Source organism: Poecilia reticulata, linkage group LG5 (genome assembly GCF_000633615.1).
Source record: "Poecilia reticulata strain Guanapo linkage group LG5, Guppy_female_1.0+MT, whole genome shotgun sequence".
In the NCBI taxonomy this organism is placed as follows: Eukaryota; Metazoa; Chordata; class Actinopteri; order Cyprinodontiformes; family Poeciliidae; genus Poecilia; species Poecilia reticulata.
In genome coordinates this window covers 9,417,713-9,435,123 of record NC_024335.1, presented here as the reverse complement: position 1 = coordinate 9,435,123, position 17,411 = coordinate 9,417,713, and the positions used below count along the sequence as shown (strand labels likewise).

Here is a 17,411-nt window from a genome sequence, read left to right as displayed (position 1 = left end):
TCTTCTCTATCCTAACTCATATTGAGAATGTTTGCTTCTTAGAAAGTCTTGTGTTGTGGATGCATAAACAAATATCAGATTTAGTGGAGGGTGATAATGCCACAAAAGTCATGTTGATGTCTGCCTGTGAGTGTTTTTGGACCTGGTGAGCTCATGTGCCAATGGGTCACGCATGAATGATTTATTCATTTCAAGCCATCAGCTGGCATTTGAAATGTGAATCTGTTCCCTACCGAATCTGCTTTAACCAGATTTAACTTGATGGAAGCAAAGAACATTTTAGTGAACCTATCTTTTTCAGTATTTAAAAAGAAATTTAGTTCTGCTCTTTGGGCTGTTATAAAAGAAATACAGAATTTCTTCTGGATGTGACAATTGAATACTTCCTCAAGTGCAAACATTATTTGATTTAACTGAAAATTCAGGGTATTATGTAACTTAACACTTTCCAAATTTGTGCCAGGAGATCAACCTCAGCAACAATTCTAAAATGAAATGTAATCTGGGATTTCATGCTACTTTTGGCGCTTCCTTCTGAATGTCATTATTTGACCAGTTTCATTGTGGATAGTGACACTCCTCAGTTGTCATCCTCAAGCATATTTAAAAGCATGATTCTTCCTCAAGTCGATATGGACATTTCTCACCAGAACACATTCACAATCCACTTTTTATTCCAGTTTAATTGCTGCACCCCTGCAGAGGGCTTGTACCAAATCATAGACCTATAGAAAAAAAGACTAATTCTGAAGACTGGTGCTTTTACATATTTTTCTTACTGGAAACCTCCCCCTTTTGACATATGAAGACATATATCCTAGAACTGTCAAGGCTTCCTGTGAGTGTCACTTTTGAGAATCCTGCTGTCTGTCTATCTTGGCACTCCAAATATAGGAATCTTTCCAAATATGACACAAGGAGAGACATGTGGAGAGATCTTTGGTTTCACAGTCTGCAAGCCACAGTACAGATGGTGTAAAGATATAAGTAATCAGCACAAACTGTGCATAAATGGTGGGAAAAAAAGCCAGTGCTAGACAGGGACGTTGGAAAGTAATGTGTGAAAGTATTCTACTGAAAATGTCCAGTGCTAAATATTTATCTAAGAAGGACGGACTTTGAGAATAATAAAAATATATGCTTTTGCTTCACATTAAATGTCTATTTGTTTTGCTAAGAAAACAAACACTGTAAAAAAAAATGTAATTCTGGCCCTGCAAGGATAAGTGTGTTAGATAATGGATGGACTGAAAGAAATGTTGGACACTGATTCTTTTTTGTAATTTCCATCCATCCATCCATCCGTCCATCCGTCCGTCCGTCCGTCCGCCCGCCCGCCCGCCAGCCAGCCAGCCAGCCAGCCAGCCAGCCAGCACTCATCTTCACTTAATCAGAGATCTACCAAAATGCCCTGACTTCTAATTTCTCACAAAACATGTCTAAGTTTTTTGCCAAAACCATCAACATTTGTATGGAATTATTCAAATGTGTAACTTTATGTAATTTTTTTTGTGTGTCTTGTATTATCTTGTAGAGCTAAAAAAAAATGAAAATGACCAAATGTGGCAATGACACACAATGACTTGTACCTTCTACATGCATTTATGTATGTAGAAGCTACATACATAAATACATTTACATACATTTACAGACTGTAAATGCTACAGTCTGTAGCATTTAGATGTTAAAGTCTTACTCAAGAATATTTATTTTAAATAAACTAGTGATTTCATGCATAGTTAAATTGATCTCAACTTTATTCCTATCTAGTTTGTTCCTGGGTTTTCACAGGGCAAGAAAACCTAGAAACACACCATATAAAGTGGCAAAAAGTAAAAAGGTTTAACAAGTATGTATATTTTTGTGAGACACTGGAAGGGTTACATGATCCTGAATTTAACAAAAATACAAAATGGCTGTTTGATGTGATGTGTAGAAAGTTGCTTGCTATGTTTCTGCAATATAAGCATAGAAACATAAACCTCTCCTGTTACTGAATGATAGTTTTCAAAGAATGATCAAACATGTTCTTTTTCTTGTGTTCCTGCTGAGATTTCTTTATGTTAATATAATTTTCTGTTCAGCACTGACAAGTTCAATTTTGCTTTATTTTGACTCTGATCTTCACGTGTTCTTTACTCACAATAACTGAGAGTCCAACTCCCACTGGAGTAATTCCAATTGCTTGAGTGTCATTGCTGAGTACTGCTTGCTGCAGTCACACTCTGTTCATCTCTACTAATTTGTAAGGTTGAAAATCTCTCATAGTTTTTGACCGGTATAAGCTTACTCTTGGCCACCCTGATTTATTTGTACTGACAGTGGGATTGATAGTTTGCTCACGAAGGAGCTCTTCTTCACAGATGACAATCCAGCCATTCATCCTCTGCTATTGATTTTTCGGTGCAATGTCTGCCACAAAAAGCTGTGCTCACAATTAACTAGCTGAAGTAGGAAGTCATTCCAAACTGCTAAACAAGTATTAATTTTATTTTTTTCATATTTTATGTATCATATTTATAGTTGCATATCATTTATCAATAACTTTGTTTTCCTTGCATAGTTTTGTGCAAGACCACATAAATAAATGCTTTGATTCATTAAAATGTGATGAGAGGTATGTTGACATATCTAGAACACAGTGAAAAGCGTGCTTAAAGGATTTATTCCTTCAAACCAATTAGGTAATTGTTACAAAAACATGTAGATATTAGTAACTTAGGATAGCAGAGCCATAACTTCGTAGAAAATGTAAAGTTAAATGGAAATAAGAAGACACATGAAGTCTGAAATCAACTGGGACAAGGAACCACGTTGTGGCAGGTTAGGAAACCTTGAGTAATTCTGTCATAAATCCTTCACTGCTTTTCAGATGACGGCAAGTTGTCATTTGAGGAGTTCAATGCTTACTTTGCTGATGGGATCCTGACAACCGAAGAGCTTCAGGAACTTTTTTACTCCATAGACGGACGGCAGAATAAGTGAGTGTTTATTTATTTTTTGTTTATTGAAGAAGAATATAATGAGGAGACGTTATCAATTTTTGTTCCTTCATCCAGTCATCAGCTCCAAGTTAAACAAAATACATTCTGAGGGAAGTTTTTAGTAAAGAATATGTCCCCTGAAAGCAGACTTCAAAAAAATAACAGTTCACATCCTCTGAATATAAATATCATTAAATGCACCAGGAACATCAAAAACTCAATCAGTTTGACCAGCCTGAGGGTTTCTGCAGAAGTTTGTGCTTCGAGTGGAAATTTAACTCGCCACAGCTGCTGATGAATAAAAAGAAACATATTATTGAGTCTTATATAAAAGCCTTTATTTTCATTATGCTTTATCTTTTTTATAAGCCTATCTTCTTAATATTTTTAGCAGATTAAGAATTTGCCTTTATGAGGAAATTGCATTCTTACAAATGCTAATTTTCCAATCTCGTTAAATTATGTGCTTAAGCTCAGGTAAAAAAAAGAAAAAAAAAAGAAAATGATAGTCCAATAAACAGCAATCAGACTGATTTGATGAGATTCAGTTACGCTTACTTAGCAAGGACTTTTTCATTATTGAAAATCACTGGGGTATTGAGCCGCAGTAGAAGCTCACAACAGTTTTTTCCTCACACTTTTCTTGGAAGCAGCTGGCATGAGATGTGCTTCAATGACAGATTAAATGTATTGTGTCCTGGAAAACATTACCAAAAACGTTTAATTACTTGGTGATGGTAAAAATCTTTAACAAAATAATTCACAATTTTAGGTAATGAAGCCATATTCAGTGTGATGGTAAACACTCTCTCAACATCAAGCAATAACTGGCTTGATTTTTCACTAAGCAATGAAAATAACCCTAAACTCTCTTAAAGCAAAAGGTTAATGTGTTGAGCTGTACAGTACAGTGCCGTTGTTTTAAATTGTGACACCAAAAGCTGTTTACAGCACCCAGTGTGATGACATCTTCTGTGAGAGTTAACCAAAGAGAGAGGAATTTCCCTACAGTGTGTCAAGTATAAAAAGGAAATATAAAAAGTAATATCGCAGCTGAATGCATGAGCATTTCTGAAAAACTGTTTTACAAGAAAGACAGATTCACAATTTCTAAGGACAAATGCTGTACAATCTTCCATGTCAGTCAAAAAACTATAGGATTTGCAAACTCATATCTTTTCTTTGTAGTTTTAATGCAATCATCATGTGTTCTTTTGGATAACTCTGCAATATTCCCATTTATAAAAAAAACAACAAAAAAATCTCAAGGAATTAAGTGCAGCACCTCTTTGCATCTGCCTAATTAACTCTTCTCATTTATCTCCTCTTACATTTTACCCTGCAGTAATCTGGACACCGACAAGTTATCAGGTTGGCGAAAAATTACACTGTCTGTTTTAAGTACTTAATTTTAGTCGAACTTCTGTCTCTTTCAAGATTATGATCATATGCATTTTGATGTCTCATAATGTTGTCGGGCAAGATCTTGAATCTGCAAATTAAGGCAGGTTTTATGTGCCTTTAAAAGACTTGAGCAGCTTTTTCAAAAATTAAAAAAGTTTATTTATGTCTACTCCTTCAATTAATTACTGTTGAAATCACTAATAATGCCCCATATTGAACTCCTAACCATTGGATAACCATTCACCTACACTAAATCTGAAAGCAATTGTCCTCTTTTATCATCTTTAAATGGATTGTGTGCCCTGAATAAAGCTAAGAATTGGGGCACCCAGACGGGTAAACACCAGTTTTGCCCAGAATAAAACTTATGTATAATTGATTAAATGGGAATGGCTTACTTTCCATTTGACGTCAAGGGAGGTTGACTGTTTTCCACATCAGAGGCCAACTTTTGTCGCCGATCAAGTTCTATAAACATTTAGCATTTATTGAGCAAGAACTCATTTGACAAATGGAGAGACAGTGTTAGCAGGAGTGAACAAAAATGTAAGATCCATTAACCTTGGATCAGTGTTGACTATGTGTTGAACTATATGCTGAATAAAATTAGACATTTTATTAAGACAAGAGGCCTTTAATTTCACATTTAATAAATTGTTTCAGCTTGGTAAAGATTTTTTTTTTCATCTTATTTCTTTTAAGAAAGTTTTTGCTAAAAAAATGTGTAGGAGTTTTATTCATTAAATTTGTATGCATCATCCTTCATGTGTGCTATTAGGGATTTCAGTAATTTAAACACTTAAAAATTGTTGGGCGTCTAATTCCTACAAAGCCATTTATTCTTACATCAACATTTCTGTTGGACTGTATTATACATTTCACTAGTCATGGCTTGACTTCTTTAGAATCTTAGAACATGTAAGAGCATTACTTATTCATTTGTCTTTCACTGCAATAAGTGTTCAAATATTTATTCTTCTTTTCTCTATCAGATTATTTTTCTGAGCACCTCGGAGAATATGTAAATGTTCTCTCAGCTCTGGAGAGCCTGAACATTGCCATTTTAAAAGCAATGGATAAAACTAAAGAGGTAAGATGTCTGCACATTGCATGAAAAACTTTATCTATTTGTTCATGTTAAGACAAATTGTATGTGTGATTAACCAGGAAGTTCAGTGCTGTGAAAAAGTTCAGCTACTCCTGTTTTTGCCTTTTTGTTTTTGCTGGTCAAAACAACACAAAGGTCCACTTCACGTTTTCATGGTGCCTTACGCCTTGATGTGATTCAATTACCATGCTGAATGTGAATCTCCTGGATACGCAGGAGATTCTTAGAATTTCAGAGCAATCACTTGAAACTCTTCATCATACATAGACCACGTTATTCCTTCAGTGCACAAAAGAGAAAAAGAAAACAGATTTCTTATTTTATCATAGCAAGTATATATTGCATTAAATGGTCCAGCATTATTATGTAGCCAGGGTTGGTTTCTCGACCTTCGCCTTCTGCCCACTGCTCATCTGGGAAACATTTTCAGATCCTCTCCACTCCCTCCTCTGCAGCCGAGCCACTTCTGACTTCTCTGCTGTTGAAGCTGCTGTTCGTCTTGCTGCAGATGGACAAAGATGGTGATTAGTATAACAGCCAGTGGCTGCCACTCAATCTGCTCCCTTTACTTCAAAGGTTCTGCCGTGTTCAGTCCAGAGTATATGCAGATTAGGATTCCACCAGTGACTACATTTTTCCACCGCAGATGAGCTGCTCTAAGAAAGCTGCTTTGTAGCTGAGAGTTAAATAAAATGTTCCCATACGTGAAACTGCCACCAAACCAACAGGTAGTGCATTTAACTTAGCAAAAAACACCATGTTGTTTAACATTTGATTCAAAAATGTAACTCTTTTCTTAATATATAAACATTACTATTAATATTAGTATTACTACTATTACTTGTCTAACTTGATGCATTGTTTTTTTAATCAGTAGCATAAGACACATATATTTTTGAAAAGATAAATGCAGTTTTTAAGCATTACGTTTAAATACATAATGCCTTATGATGCCGTATGTAATGAATGTAATTTTTAAGTATATGGACTCTTCAATCAATCATTACATAATATATAACAAAAAGTGCAGGACTCAGTGCTTGTCATTGGAACTTATTACATCACTTTTAAGCCTCTGCCATAGGCTGTGTCGACTTTACCTGGATCAAGAATCAAAAATGCGTTGATGCAAATTTTAATAATTCCATATTTTTTTTATTTTTAGTTTTTTACTTTGGCTAAAGACTGAAATACTGTAAATATTAGATAAAATACTATAAGTATGAACCAAAATAAAATCTATTAGAGAATAAGAAAATAAAATTAGGACCTGATTCAATATTGATCTAGGTAGTTTCAATATTGATCTAGGTAGTTTCTAGTTAGAATCACCTGATTTCTGTTTGGTTTCTGGAGTTAGAACAGCTGAGTTTGGACTGCTTGAATGTGTGAATCTGTGTTAACTGTTTTGCAAAAGGGTGAGGGAAAATGTGCCAAACCAATGAGAAATCATTTGTAAGAGGTGTCTTCTGCTCTGTTGAGAAAGTAACAATGAAAACTGAGTGCATCCCAGTTCCTTTAAGCAGGTCAAAGCACTCAAGAAAAACTCTATTATAAACCAGGTTGAGGAGACTATATGCATAGATATCCAAAACAATTAGAATATTCTCTTTAGATGAGGCTCGCAAAGGCTTTAAACATCTTTTTGTAATTAATCTTCATATTGTTTTTAACATTTTTATTTGAGTTACCAAAATAAATGAATTTCTCAATAATATTCCCGACCTTCGCCTTCTGCCCCCTGCACATCTGGGAAACATTTTCAGATCCTCTCCACTCCCTCCTCTGCAGCTGAGCCACTTCTGACTTCTCTGCTGTTGAAGCTGCTGTTTGTCTTGCTGCAGATGGACAAAGATGGCGATTAGTATAACAGCCAGTGGCTGCCACTCAATCTGCTCCCTTGACCCATTTAATAAATTCAGATTTATTCAATGGGTCTGCAGATATGTAACTTTATCCTTATTAGAACCAAAATGATCTGGGACAGTCAACACAATAGCAAGAATGACAATTCAATCTCTTAACTGAATTGACTAAAGCTACTTTGAGAGAACAATCTTAAATTGGGGATTTGAATTTCATGCATGTTAAATGAGAAGGAGGGAGGGGATCTGTTCTGAAACATTATGCATCCTGTCTTAATTAGATCACCTTTCTCCACTGTTCTTGCTCCTTCTAAGGTGAGGCAATTCTCAAGGGATTGTTCAGTCCTAGTTAGCAGCTGCGGTCTGTCATTGCTCTGGACTGATAATCCCAAAATGCTTATTCTGCAGAGATTACAAATCAGTCTCGCCGTTTTGGCAAACAGCTCTGCAGCATTGCTTCAAGAGTCCTCTGGGAATATCTAATCACATTCATGTTTGGAGACTCAAGCAGCAATTATAGCTCCTGTTTAAGTTCTTTCTCCCTGGAATCCGAATACATAGTTCAGAATACCTTAGTGTAGCCATTAACCCAGTTAACTACAATGTCTTTGCTCTAGAGTTTGCATCCATTTTGATGTTTCTCTGCCTGTTTTTTTGCGCCCTGACACATGTTGAAATCTGTCTTTCTCTCAGGAGTACCAAGGTGCCAGTGTGTTGGGTCAGTTCGTCACCAGGTTCATGCTAAGAGAGACATCCAGTCAGCTGTTCTCCCTGCAGAGCTCCCTTCAGTGTGCCATGGAGGCTGTGGAGGAGCAGAGCAGCCCCGCTCCGTGAGTTCTGCAATATGGCTCCACTTCTGTCTGCCTATGTCTTATTTGTGGGGTTTGTTTTAGCCGTTTGCAACACATTGTCCACACAGTAGCGAAAACAATATTTTTATAAGCACCTTGCTAAAAAGCAAAAGTTCTAAAATTGTGAAGTGTTATAAGAGAATAATGATCCCATTCTGTGTCAAAGCAGAAATGAACAGTAACAGTACCTCTAACATTCTTTTTACATTCCAAGCTGCAAGATCTCTATTCCATTATTTATTTATTTTTTACTAAATCATTTCTCAACCCAGACCTGAAGGCTTACTTGCAAAAACAAAAAAAAAGGATTCTAATTTTCTGACTGAAATTTAGGCATTCCACCTTCTGCTTAATGTGTAAAAGAATTGCTTGATGTGCGAGAGCGGACTGAGCGTAGCCCTCTTCTGACCTTGTCAAAAATCCTTAAACCCTGCATGCCCCCTGAACAGAATAAGAACCGCTGGAGAATGATAATGATTATAATCAGAGGGCTAAAGGAGGAGATCAGTAAAAAAAATCATTGCACTCTACCAATAAGCTCTAAAATACAAAAACATTGGCAGTGAAGTCTTTGATTTTCTAAATTAAAAAAAAAGATAATTACCGTAATTTACTTGTGGCAACAAGATTTTTTCTTTCAAAAAGAACACATTTTCTTATCAAAATGTTTTAAATTTGAGTTGTTCTGATTTCTTTTTAATAATCTATTGAATTTAAAAAATGTTAAACTCCACAGTTTCTTTCAGTAATTTTTATATTTTTATAAAATTGTCATTACGAGTCTTAAATAAACCAAGAGGATGGCTACAAAGAGGCTAGGGAACATGGGGCATCAGTGGAGAGGAAAACACAAAGATAGAAATAACAGAAGGAGCTGGAGAAGGCGAATGAAACCAAAAAAAAAAAAATAGCCTCTGGTCTGGGGAAAAGGTGAGGAATGAGAGGGAAACCATAAGAGCTAATCAGAGAGAAGTGGGAACAGCACAGGTAGAGGAGAATGAGATGATGGACGAAAGCTGTCAGGTCATAGTTTATTATTTAAAAGTTCATAAACAATTTGATCAACTTAAAAGAATAAGTTAATACTGGAGGGTTAATACTGAACGTATTAACCCTTCAGTTACATATATTTTATAGAATGGTTTTTGGGTGCCAATATGTTTGGCACCCATGATTCAGTAATGAAAATTTTAACAAAAGAGAAAACATTTAATCCTATCAAAGGCTAGATTTTTTTTTTAATTTTTAAATATCAAGTTGTGAGATTATACTATAGCAAATAGTCATGAATTTATATTTATCGACTGCCATTCTCTTTTTACATTCTGTATATCAACAGTAAGTGTCTGCCTGTTTAAACTGTGGTTTTCTTGGCTCAGCAGAACTCTGCTCCCCCCTCTGGCTGCCACACTGGTATTATTGGAAATAGCAAACCGATTATAGCCAAGGTGAATTATTGAGAGGAGACTCCAGGAGGCAGAGAAGGAGCTAAAGCAGAATGGATGACAAAGCATTYACCACAGATTCACATAGATAAATAACACAACAACGAGTCCAAAAGAGAAAAGAAAAACCACCAAAGAGACTTTAAAAGGAACAAATACCGGTCCACATCGTTGAGCTGATGGTAGACAGTGTGCGGTTTTCAGAAACAGAGGTAAAGAAAAATTAAGACAGGTATAGAAACGTCTTTCCATATGTTGACTGGCAGATTTGTGGCTTTTCCTGTGGCCTTTGGATTGCAGGTTCTCAGCATGAGAACCTCCTGGCAATATGCTCCCTCTGCGCCGTCAGCAGGATGCTGAATACACACACATGAAATTACCAGCATGCACAAAGTTCCAACAAAGGAAAACAAAATGGGAACACTGTAACAAAGCCTCACAAATGTGCAGAGGTGTTTTTTTTCACCTGCAGAGAAATACACAAATGAAATTAAAGCGTTCACACTCATTTGTTATAAGCTGTGAGTGTTTAAAATTGCACATTGTAAGTGCTTTTGACAGATATTTTTCACTGCGTCCAACACATTTTCCAGTTATACTGAACTGTGTCTGTATAAGTGTGATAATTTGAGGGTGGAAGAGCACTTCACAAAGTTTTCTATTCTGTCCACTCATTGTTTCTCCCTCACTCTTGAATTGCATATTAACCTATCGTCCCTCTTGACTTCTCTCCACTATCTTTCTCTCTGCATTGCTCTCACACTTCTTTTCCCAGTCTCCTCATTTAGCCCCCTAATTTCATTCCGTATCAGCTTCTTCTTGCACCCTTGTGTCTACCTCTGTCTGCCATATCTTTAGTTTGTTTCCTCTACGAACMTCTGACAGTTGCTGTCTTTCTTTCTGATGTTTGTCTCCCTGGGTCTCCAATCGCTGTCATGGCAGGAGGGAGGTAAAGGCTCCTGAGCTGACAGCGGTACAGAAAAATGGCAGGCGGTGTGGTCGTAGGGTCCATAACAACCTGTGTGTGTCTTCATCGGATCCCTGYACTGGGACACCAAACACAGGTAAAGAGAATATATAATTAGACTTGTTATATTTAAACATATGAGGTAAGTCAAATAGACATTTACTCAATTTTTTCAGGGTTTTTTTCCATTTATATGTCTTTATATTGAGTCTCATTTGTTTCTTATTAAATATTAATCCTGATCACACTGTTTATCTTTACTCCTCAATCTTCTATCTGATACTTGTGTGGGTTTCAGCCTCAAGTAACTTCTTTTTTTWAATTATTTTATCTTGTTTAAAATTGGGTTTMATTTTTAAAACTACTAATAGCACTAGGATGTACTATAACAATAAGACAAGTTGACAGTCAGAGTGTGATTCTTAATGCAGAGTTTTTCTTGAAATCCTTTTTTTTTCTGTCTCTTGTGTATTACTTTGACACATGCCACCCACTCAAACWTGGTTGCTGACCAAGCACACTGTTCAGGAATGTAGAAGTCCCTAATGGCAGCTGTCTGTTTTGGCACCATAAAGGGAACTGCCACTYTGACAAACTGGTTCATAAAAGGTTTTAGTCGCACAACAACAAGATAMAGGTTTTAATTTTGCCTCCCAATCTATGTTGAACTGACTGGCATATTCACCCAGCTATTTGCAAGTGCTAAATATTTGCTAAGCTGAAATTGCTTGTCCTTTTAACTCTAAAATTAGACAATAGTGCCGCCAAGCAAACAGCCCTTCAGAGCACTGATGCAGCTCGTCAACATTTGAAGGAAGCGTTATTCATGCATTTAGAGGACAGCTGGGCCATATTTATGCATGAATATCCCTGCACTTGTCAGTTTTAGCCAGAGCAAAGAAAAAAAAACCTCATGTATGCTGGTGAATTTTTACATAATACAATGTGTTTAAATCACATGAACTGTAATATAAAAGGATCCTCCTCTCTGAAGATTCGGAATAAATTGCTCTTTAATGGMTGCAGTTTCTTTAAACCTTCTCTCTGGTTGTCCGATAAGAGGAATACAGAGTTTTACTGATGCAATGGTGGAATCCATAATCTGTCTGATTATGGCTGATTTGTTGGCAAGACAGAAACCTGCTTGTTATACAATTACTCAGTTTGTTTGTGGATTCTAAAGCATGAACTAGATACTTGTTTAATTGGTCCATYGATTATCTACAGGTGTCAACATAGAAGATGAAGAAAACTGGTGCTCTCAGGTCAACCGACTGCAGCAACTTTTGGATAAACTGGAGTGTCAGGTATGGTGCAAAGATTGGATTTTCTTTTTTGCTGCTTCCTTCTTTAATATCCACCACTTTATTATTTATCTTTTTGACTCCATGACTCATCCATAAACTTGTATGTCTAGAATTCTTTGTTGTGTCTATAAGACTTACATTTCTCTTCATCAAGCCATCCAATTAAAGAGTTGAGGCACCAAAAACATCCCTGCTATGTAGATTTATGCATGAAAATCGACATCGTATGGTGGCTGGTTCTGTTAGCAGTCAGCTTAAAGGTAACAATTATATTAAACACTCAGGGATAATGAGAAGGCAAACGCAGTTAAAATTTGTTTCCCTGCACTTCACTGCCAAAGGTCAATGACAGTTTATCCATAATTGCTGAGGGCAAAAAGCTTTCATGTTGCATCAGTGAGAAAAAAAAAATCCCACAGTTCCTCTACTCTTCAAATTGTACCTGCAGATATGCTCTGTCCATATTTGCTTGTTTTCTTTTTGAACTTTGCGTCAAACATTGTGGAGCAGCAARTTCATTTCAAGCATTAATTAGCTTTCTGTGTATACCTTGGTGATCCCCTTCTGTTAAGATGACATATATTTTCTTCATATATATATTTTTTTAATTAATAGAAAAAAAAATCACATTATTTTACCAGCAGGGAGTCACCTTCAATCTTTAATTTCAGTAGTGACGCCGAAAACAAGTCTTAAGTTTTTTCTAAGTATCTTCACACAGCAGTGTCTGAAGAATTGGGCTGTATGTTTTATTTCTCTCTGGGTTCAGAATATACTTGGGGTGGTGTGGGGTGGAAGTGGGTGCTGTTTCAAATGGAGCGCTGCAGATCTGTGGTTCTGTCAAACACCAAGCGCAGTCACCTCTCCGGCTCTCATGCCGTGACCAATTCTCACCACACTTCCCCGAGCCTCTTTCACGCTCTCCTGCTCTTTCTTCTTCCCTCTCTGTCTGCTCTTCCCTTTATTAACTTTGGTTACTCCCACCTTTTGAGGCTCATTCTTTTTCCTCCTTTCAGTCGCTCTGAAAGCATTTTTTTTTTGCTCTCTCCATCCATCTGTTTTGTCAAACCAGAGGGACTCAGAGTGCAATATCAAAGCAATTCATAACCTGCAGGATATTCAGAGTGCAATATCCATCCCTGCMCCTCAACGCCGACACCWTCAGCACGTACTGCCTGTCTATCTCTGTTTGCTGCTCTCTCAATTACAACACAATGAGTTTATGACCTGAAAGAGAAAAGGCTGGCTCTATGTTTTCACTTTGATTTGGTTTTATGATAAGCAATTTCTATATAGAAAAAAGTATAAATAAAAAAAAAAAACTGGCTGCAAAACAGAAAAAACAAATCTATGCTTTCAACTTGTTTTTCATTACAKAAGTCCAATCTGATTCCCGAACAGTGTGTGTGTGACTGACTGACTCATCACATTTTAATTCTGCTGTTTTGAACATTTTGAATAGTCGTTTTTAAGGACYRAATGTTGCCATTATTATTTTCCTATGATAAACCATATTTTACATTCAGAGGCTTTAGAAAAACTGGAACAAACTGCACAGAGAAAACCACCGGATCATAAACACATGATTAATATTATGTAAAAATGAACACATACTGTACAAATACAGAAATATTGTCTTGAACTTATAATTCTAAAATTATAAGTTCATAATTTTAGAATTTGTGGAATTTCTATAATTAACTATTGTTTAAACATGGACATACTGTATAACATTTGGAATATAAATAATTCAAAGTRGAAAGTGATGAAATGTAGATTTTCTATTTTTAAGTTGACATGGACTCACATGCAATAACGCATCTCCAGTCYTCTGATATTGCATACTTTTGCTCAGCCAACAGGTCTTYTCCATATTTCTTACTTTCCTGTTTTAGGGTCCGAAGTTGGAGCCGCTCAAGGAAGATTCGCTCGCCAGCACATACAAGTCTGTAAGTGAGCACTGTCATCTGGAACACAAACATGTCAAAATCAAGTTTCATTTGTTTGGTGTTGTTTAATTTATTTACTTTTTTTTGAAATTGTGCAACATGTCGCTGTAGTAGTCATAAAATCATAAAATACTTGTTTGAGTTACAAGTGATTTTTATTTATTTTTTAGACAAACAGAAGCAGTTAAACCCAAATATTTACTTGATGTAGCCTACTTCAACATACTTCAACATTTCTGTTACTTTTTTWAAAAAGTTTTATTTCTGTGCTCATAATTTTAGACCTRAAAAGCTACCTAAAACTAACCACTAATTCCCAGTGATGAACTAACAATATTTCCTCCTGTGAACTGGTGCAATTTCATTCAGGAAATACATAAATATAAGCCATGTAGATTAAACTTTTAATCAAAGTATATATTCAAATATGATATTTATAATCTGGATTGTATTTCAATGTGACAAATATAAACGTAGATACACTGTTGCAAAGAGGGTTTGACATAAAAGGTAGGTTTTTGTTGAGATTTAGACGTGGTGGCTGGATCAGACATTGAAATCTCCTTTTCAAAAGCTGATATTTCAGGGAYTTTCTCACAAGGAGCATCCCCTCGCTCTCATACATGTTTCCCTACCCTTCTTGACATGATTACAAATTTAAGGTCTTACAATCCTCCTTTTTTATTTTTTCTCTYTGTGCTCACATTTGTCTGAGCTTTTGAGATGGCAGCAATATTCACAACAAAACATGAGAAGCTTTATAATGAGCCAGCGCTGAAGTTTTCTCTCAGTGATCAAAGTCCAGTCTCGGCTCAATATTTCTCTTTACAAAGTTCTCAGAGTTCTCACACATTCAAATCAATCTGTCTTGCCACATCACTCTCAGAGTGGATTACTAATGCATTGTCAAAAGCTCTGAAATCCTGTGAAATTATTACAAGACACATTGTGGGAGATCAATGCTTGAATTTCATTGACCTTATCACCAGAAAGGTGGATGCCTTTTTCAGTTTTGTCCTTTTTTTTAAGTTCAGATTCTAGTGGACATGAATGCAAATTAACTCTAAATCTTATTTAAATAATTCCTGGTATGTTTCTCATTTAGTGACACATAAAACATGTGATTTATYATTTGCTACTAAACCCTCTGATACTATGTTCCCTACCAGGTTGCTGTATTTGCTCATTTTGTAATGTGAAATATGTTTACTTGTTTATTAAAAGTTTAGTTGCTACCACAAAACCTTTATTAGCATTATAACGGTGCGTTGCAATAAATCACCAAGATTAGAACATTTTACAACTCCTATCTTAACATAAAGTGTTTTATTTAGGAATTAGGAAGGGTTTCCATCTGCCCACATACATAGAGAAGAAACTGTGTGCCTTCTCTTACACATGTTTTTGTTTTACTTTGGTCATTTCAGGAGCACCTTTTCCTTAAAGTATTACCTTGTCCCTGAATCTCACCATTGCCTWTAAATGTCTTTTATAGAGCCTTGTCCATTTTCAATGAATCATTTCAAAACATCATCTGGACATGCTCCACAAGGTGAAGTCTCACTAAATCATCAGTGCCCACAAATGTGCCGTGTGAAAATCGGATCCATGCTCGCAAGGATCCATTCTCCAAAGTACACACAGAGTTCTGTTTTCATCACATTCTCCCTTCTGTCTCTTGTCTCACTGCCAACAGAACATCCTGCTGGTTCAGAGGCAGATGTCCGTGATAGACGATGAACTAGATAACTTCCGGAAAGTTCTCAGCAGCTACATYGATGCCACTTCAGCTCACTCTGACAACTTCCAGTGAGTGTCTTGCTTGCTTCTAAATCAATCGTTTTAAACGCAGCTTCCGATTTTGCTACAGAAGCAGCTTTAAAATTCCTGAATAATGCTGAAAAAGCAGTTGACGTTGCCAGAGGTCCCTAAGACGGATGTACATAAAAAGAGATTTATTCTACTATTAACAGATTAAKTTTCTTAGGAATGAGATACGGTATCTGTTGAGAGGGCACACATATGCAGCCTTTTGATATGTCAAAAATGAGGTGATGATAAACATTTTTTCAAATACATTGTTGTCTTTATCTCATTCAATTCAACTGAAAAATGAACATGCATTTTTCAGAAGCAAAGAAATAAAATAATCAAGATGCATAAGTGTGTACACCTGCACACTTATGCATCTTTTGTTTTGTATAAAAATKTTGCTTTTCATTTGATTTACACAGGATATATATCATATTATATGTGAAAAAAGCAAAAAAAWATATTATAGTCTAATTTTTTTATATTACAGAAATAGGCATTTACWTATATATTAGTTTACAAATGATTCTGTATTAATTTACAATGATTCTGCAACTGTTTTTTTTAATAAAAACTCTTGCTGTCTTGCCTTTTACATTACTCAACTAATCTCTCTTCCAAGATGAAAAACTTTTTTTTCCTTTCCAACTTCCTTTTTGGTTATTTTCAGCTTTTTGACCCACTCTACTTTTTCCTCCAGTGTGTCTGTTCAGAAGCTCCCGGGAAAGTCGTGTTACATAATKTATGAGTTCTGGCAAGACCGCATCTCCTGGATGAGGTTAGTACAGTGTACATAAGCGTGTTTGTGCTTTTGTGTGTGTGTGTGAGACAGAGCGAAAGTGTGTGTTTGTGTTTTTGCAATAGATATTGGCTCGCAATTTGGCACCGCTAATTTCTTGATGGAAATGTTCCTTCGCCAGAGAGGATGAGCAGATGGCCAATCACTCTGTTCTCACACACACTCAAACACCCAGACAGTCACAAAGGTGATCCTTAAACGGTGCTAAATGGTGTCAATAGATATATAACAGATAGCATTGATGTGTTGAGCTTTGCTGCATATTTAATTAAGTTATTTGCAAACAGGTTTTCACCAGTGCTTTTTCTTTTTGATGTCATTGTAGCTACCTTCAGACCAACAGCAGCAAAGATTTCCAACGCTGTATCATTGACATGATGGAGGATGCTGAGATGGTTTCTACCATGTTGCTGCCAGGTCTGTGACAATTCCTGAAAGTGACTGTATGTAAAAGACAGTAAATATCTTGCTGAGGAAATGCAGTCTCCTGATTTGCTGGAGGGGTAAAGTAAAACCTCCCTGTTTTGTTTTTGTCAAAATTGTCCAAAAAGTATCTCTGCACTGTTTGGACCTATGTTGTTTATGTTATTTCAAATGTCTTTGAAAACTTTTTTTTTTCACTTTTAATTGGATTGATTTGGTTGGACATGACTATATACATAAAATCTGTTTCCAGTGGGCCTCGTTTCTCAACTGATGTTCATATGAGTGTAGGAATTATCAAATAACAAGTTCAGTGTGTGATTTGCAGATTTGCCTATTCCAGCATACAAACAATAGATTTCGGATAAATCTATCGGTTGAAAGAAAAACATTTACATACCATCCTGGCAGTGGTACATACCACTCTATTCATTTATACTTTGGTGACCTGCTCCACCAAATCTGTGTCTTGTATAACTGAAAATAGGTAAAAAGAT

The 17,411-nt window shown here is 36.1% G+C and overlaps 1 protein-coding gene across 1 annotated transcript; it reads left to right on the top strand.

Moving 5' to 3' along the window:
• Positions 1–5,460: 5,460 nt before the first annotated feature.
• On the top strand, positions 5,461–16,916 carry necab3 (N-terminal EF-hand calcium binding protein 3). The gene is made up of 8 exons (XM_017304631.1): positions 5,461–5,478; positions 8,055–8,191; positions 10,600–10,721; positions 11,852–11,931; positions 13,827–13,880; positions 15,577–15,689; positions 16,393–16,470; positions 16,817–16,916. Exons 1-8 carry the CDS (start codon positions 5,461–5,463, stop codon positions 16,914–16,916), a joined length of 702 nt encoding a protein of 233 aa, XP_017160120.1.
• The last annotated feature ends 495 nt before the right edge of the window (positions 16,917–17,411 follow it).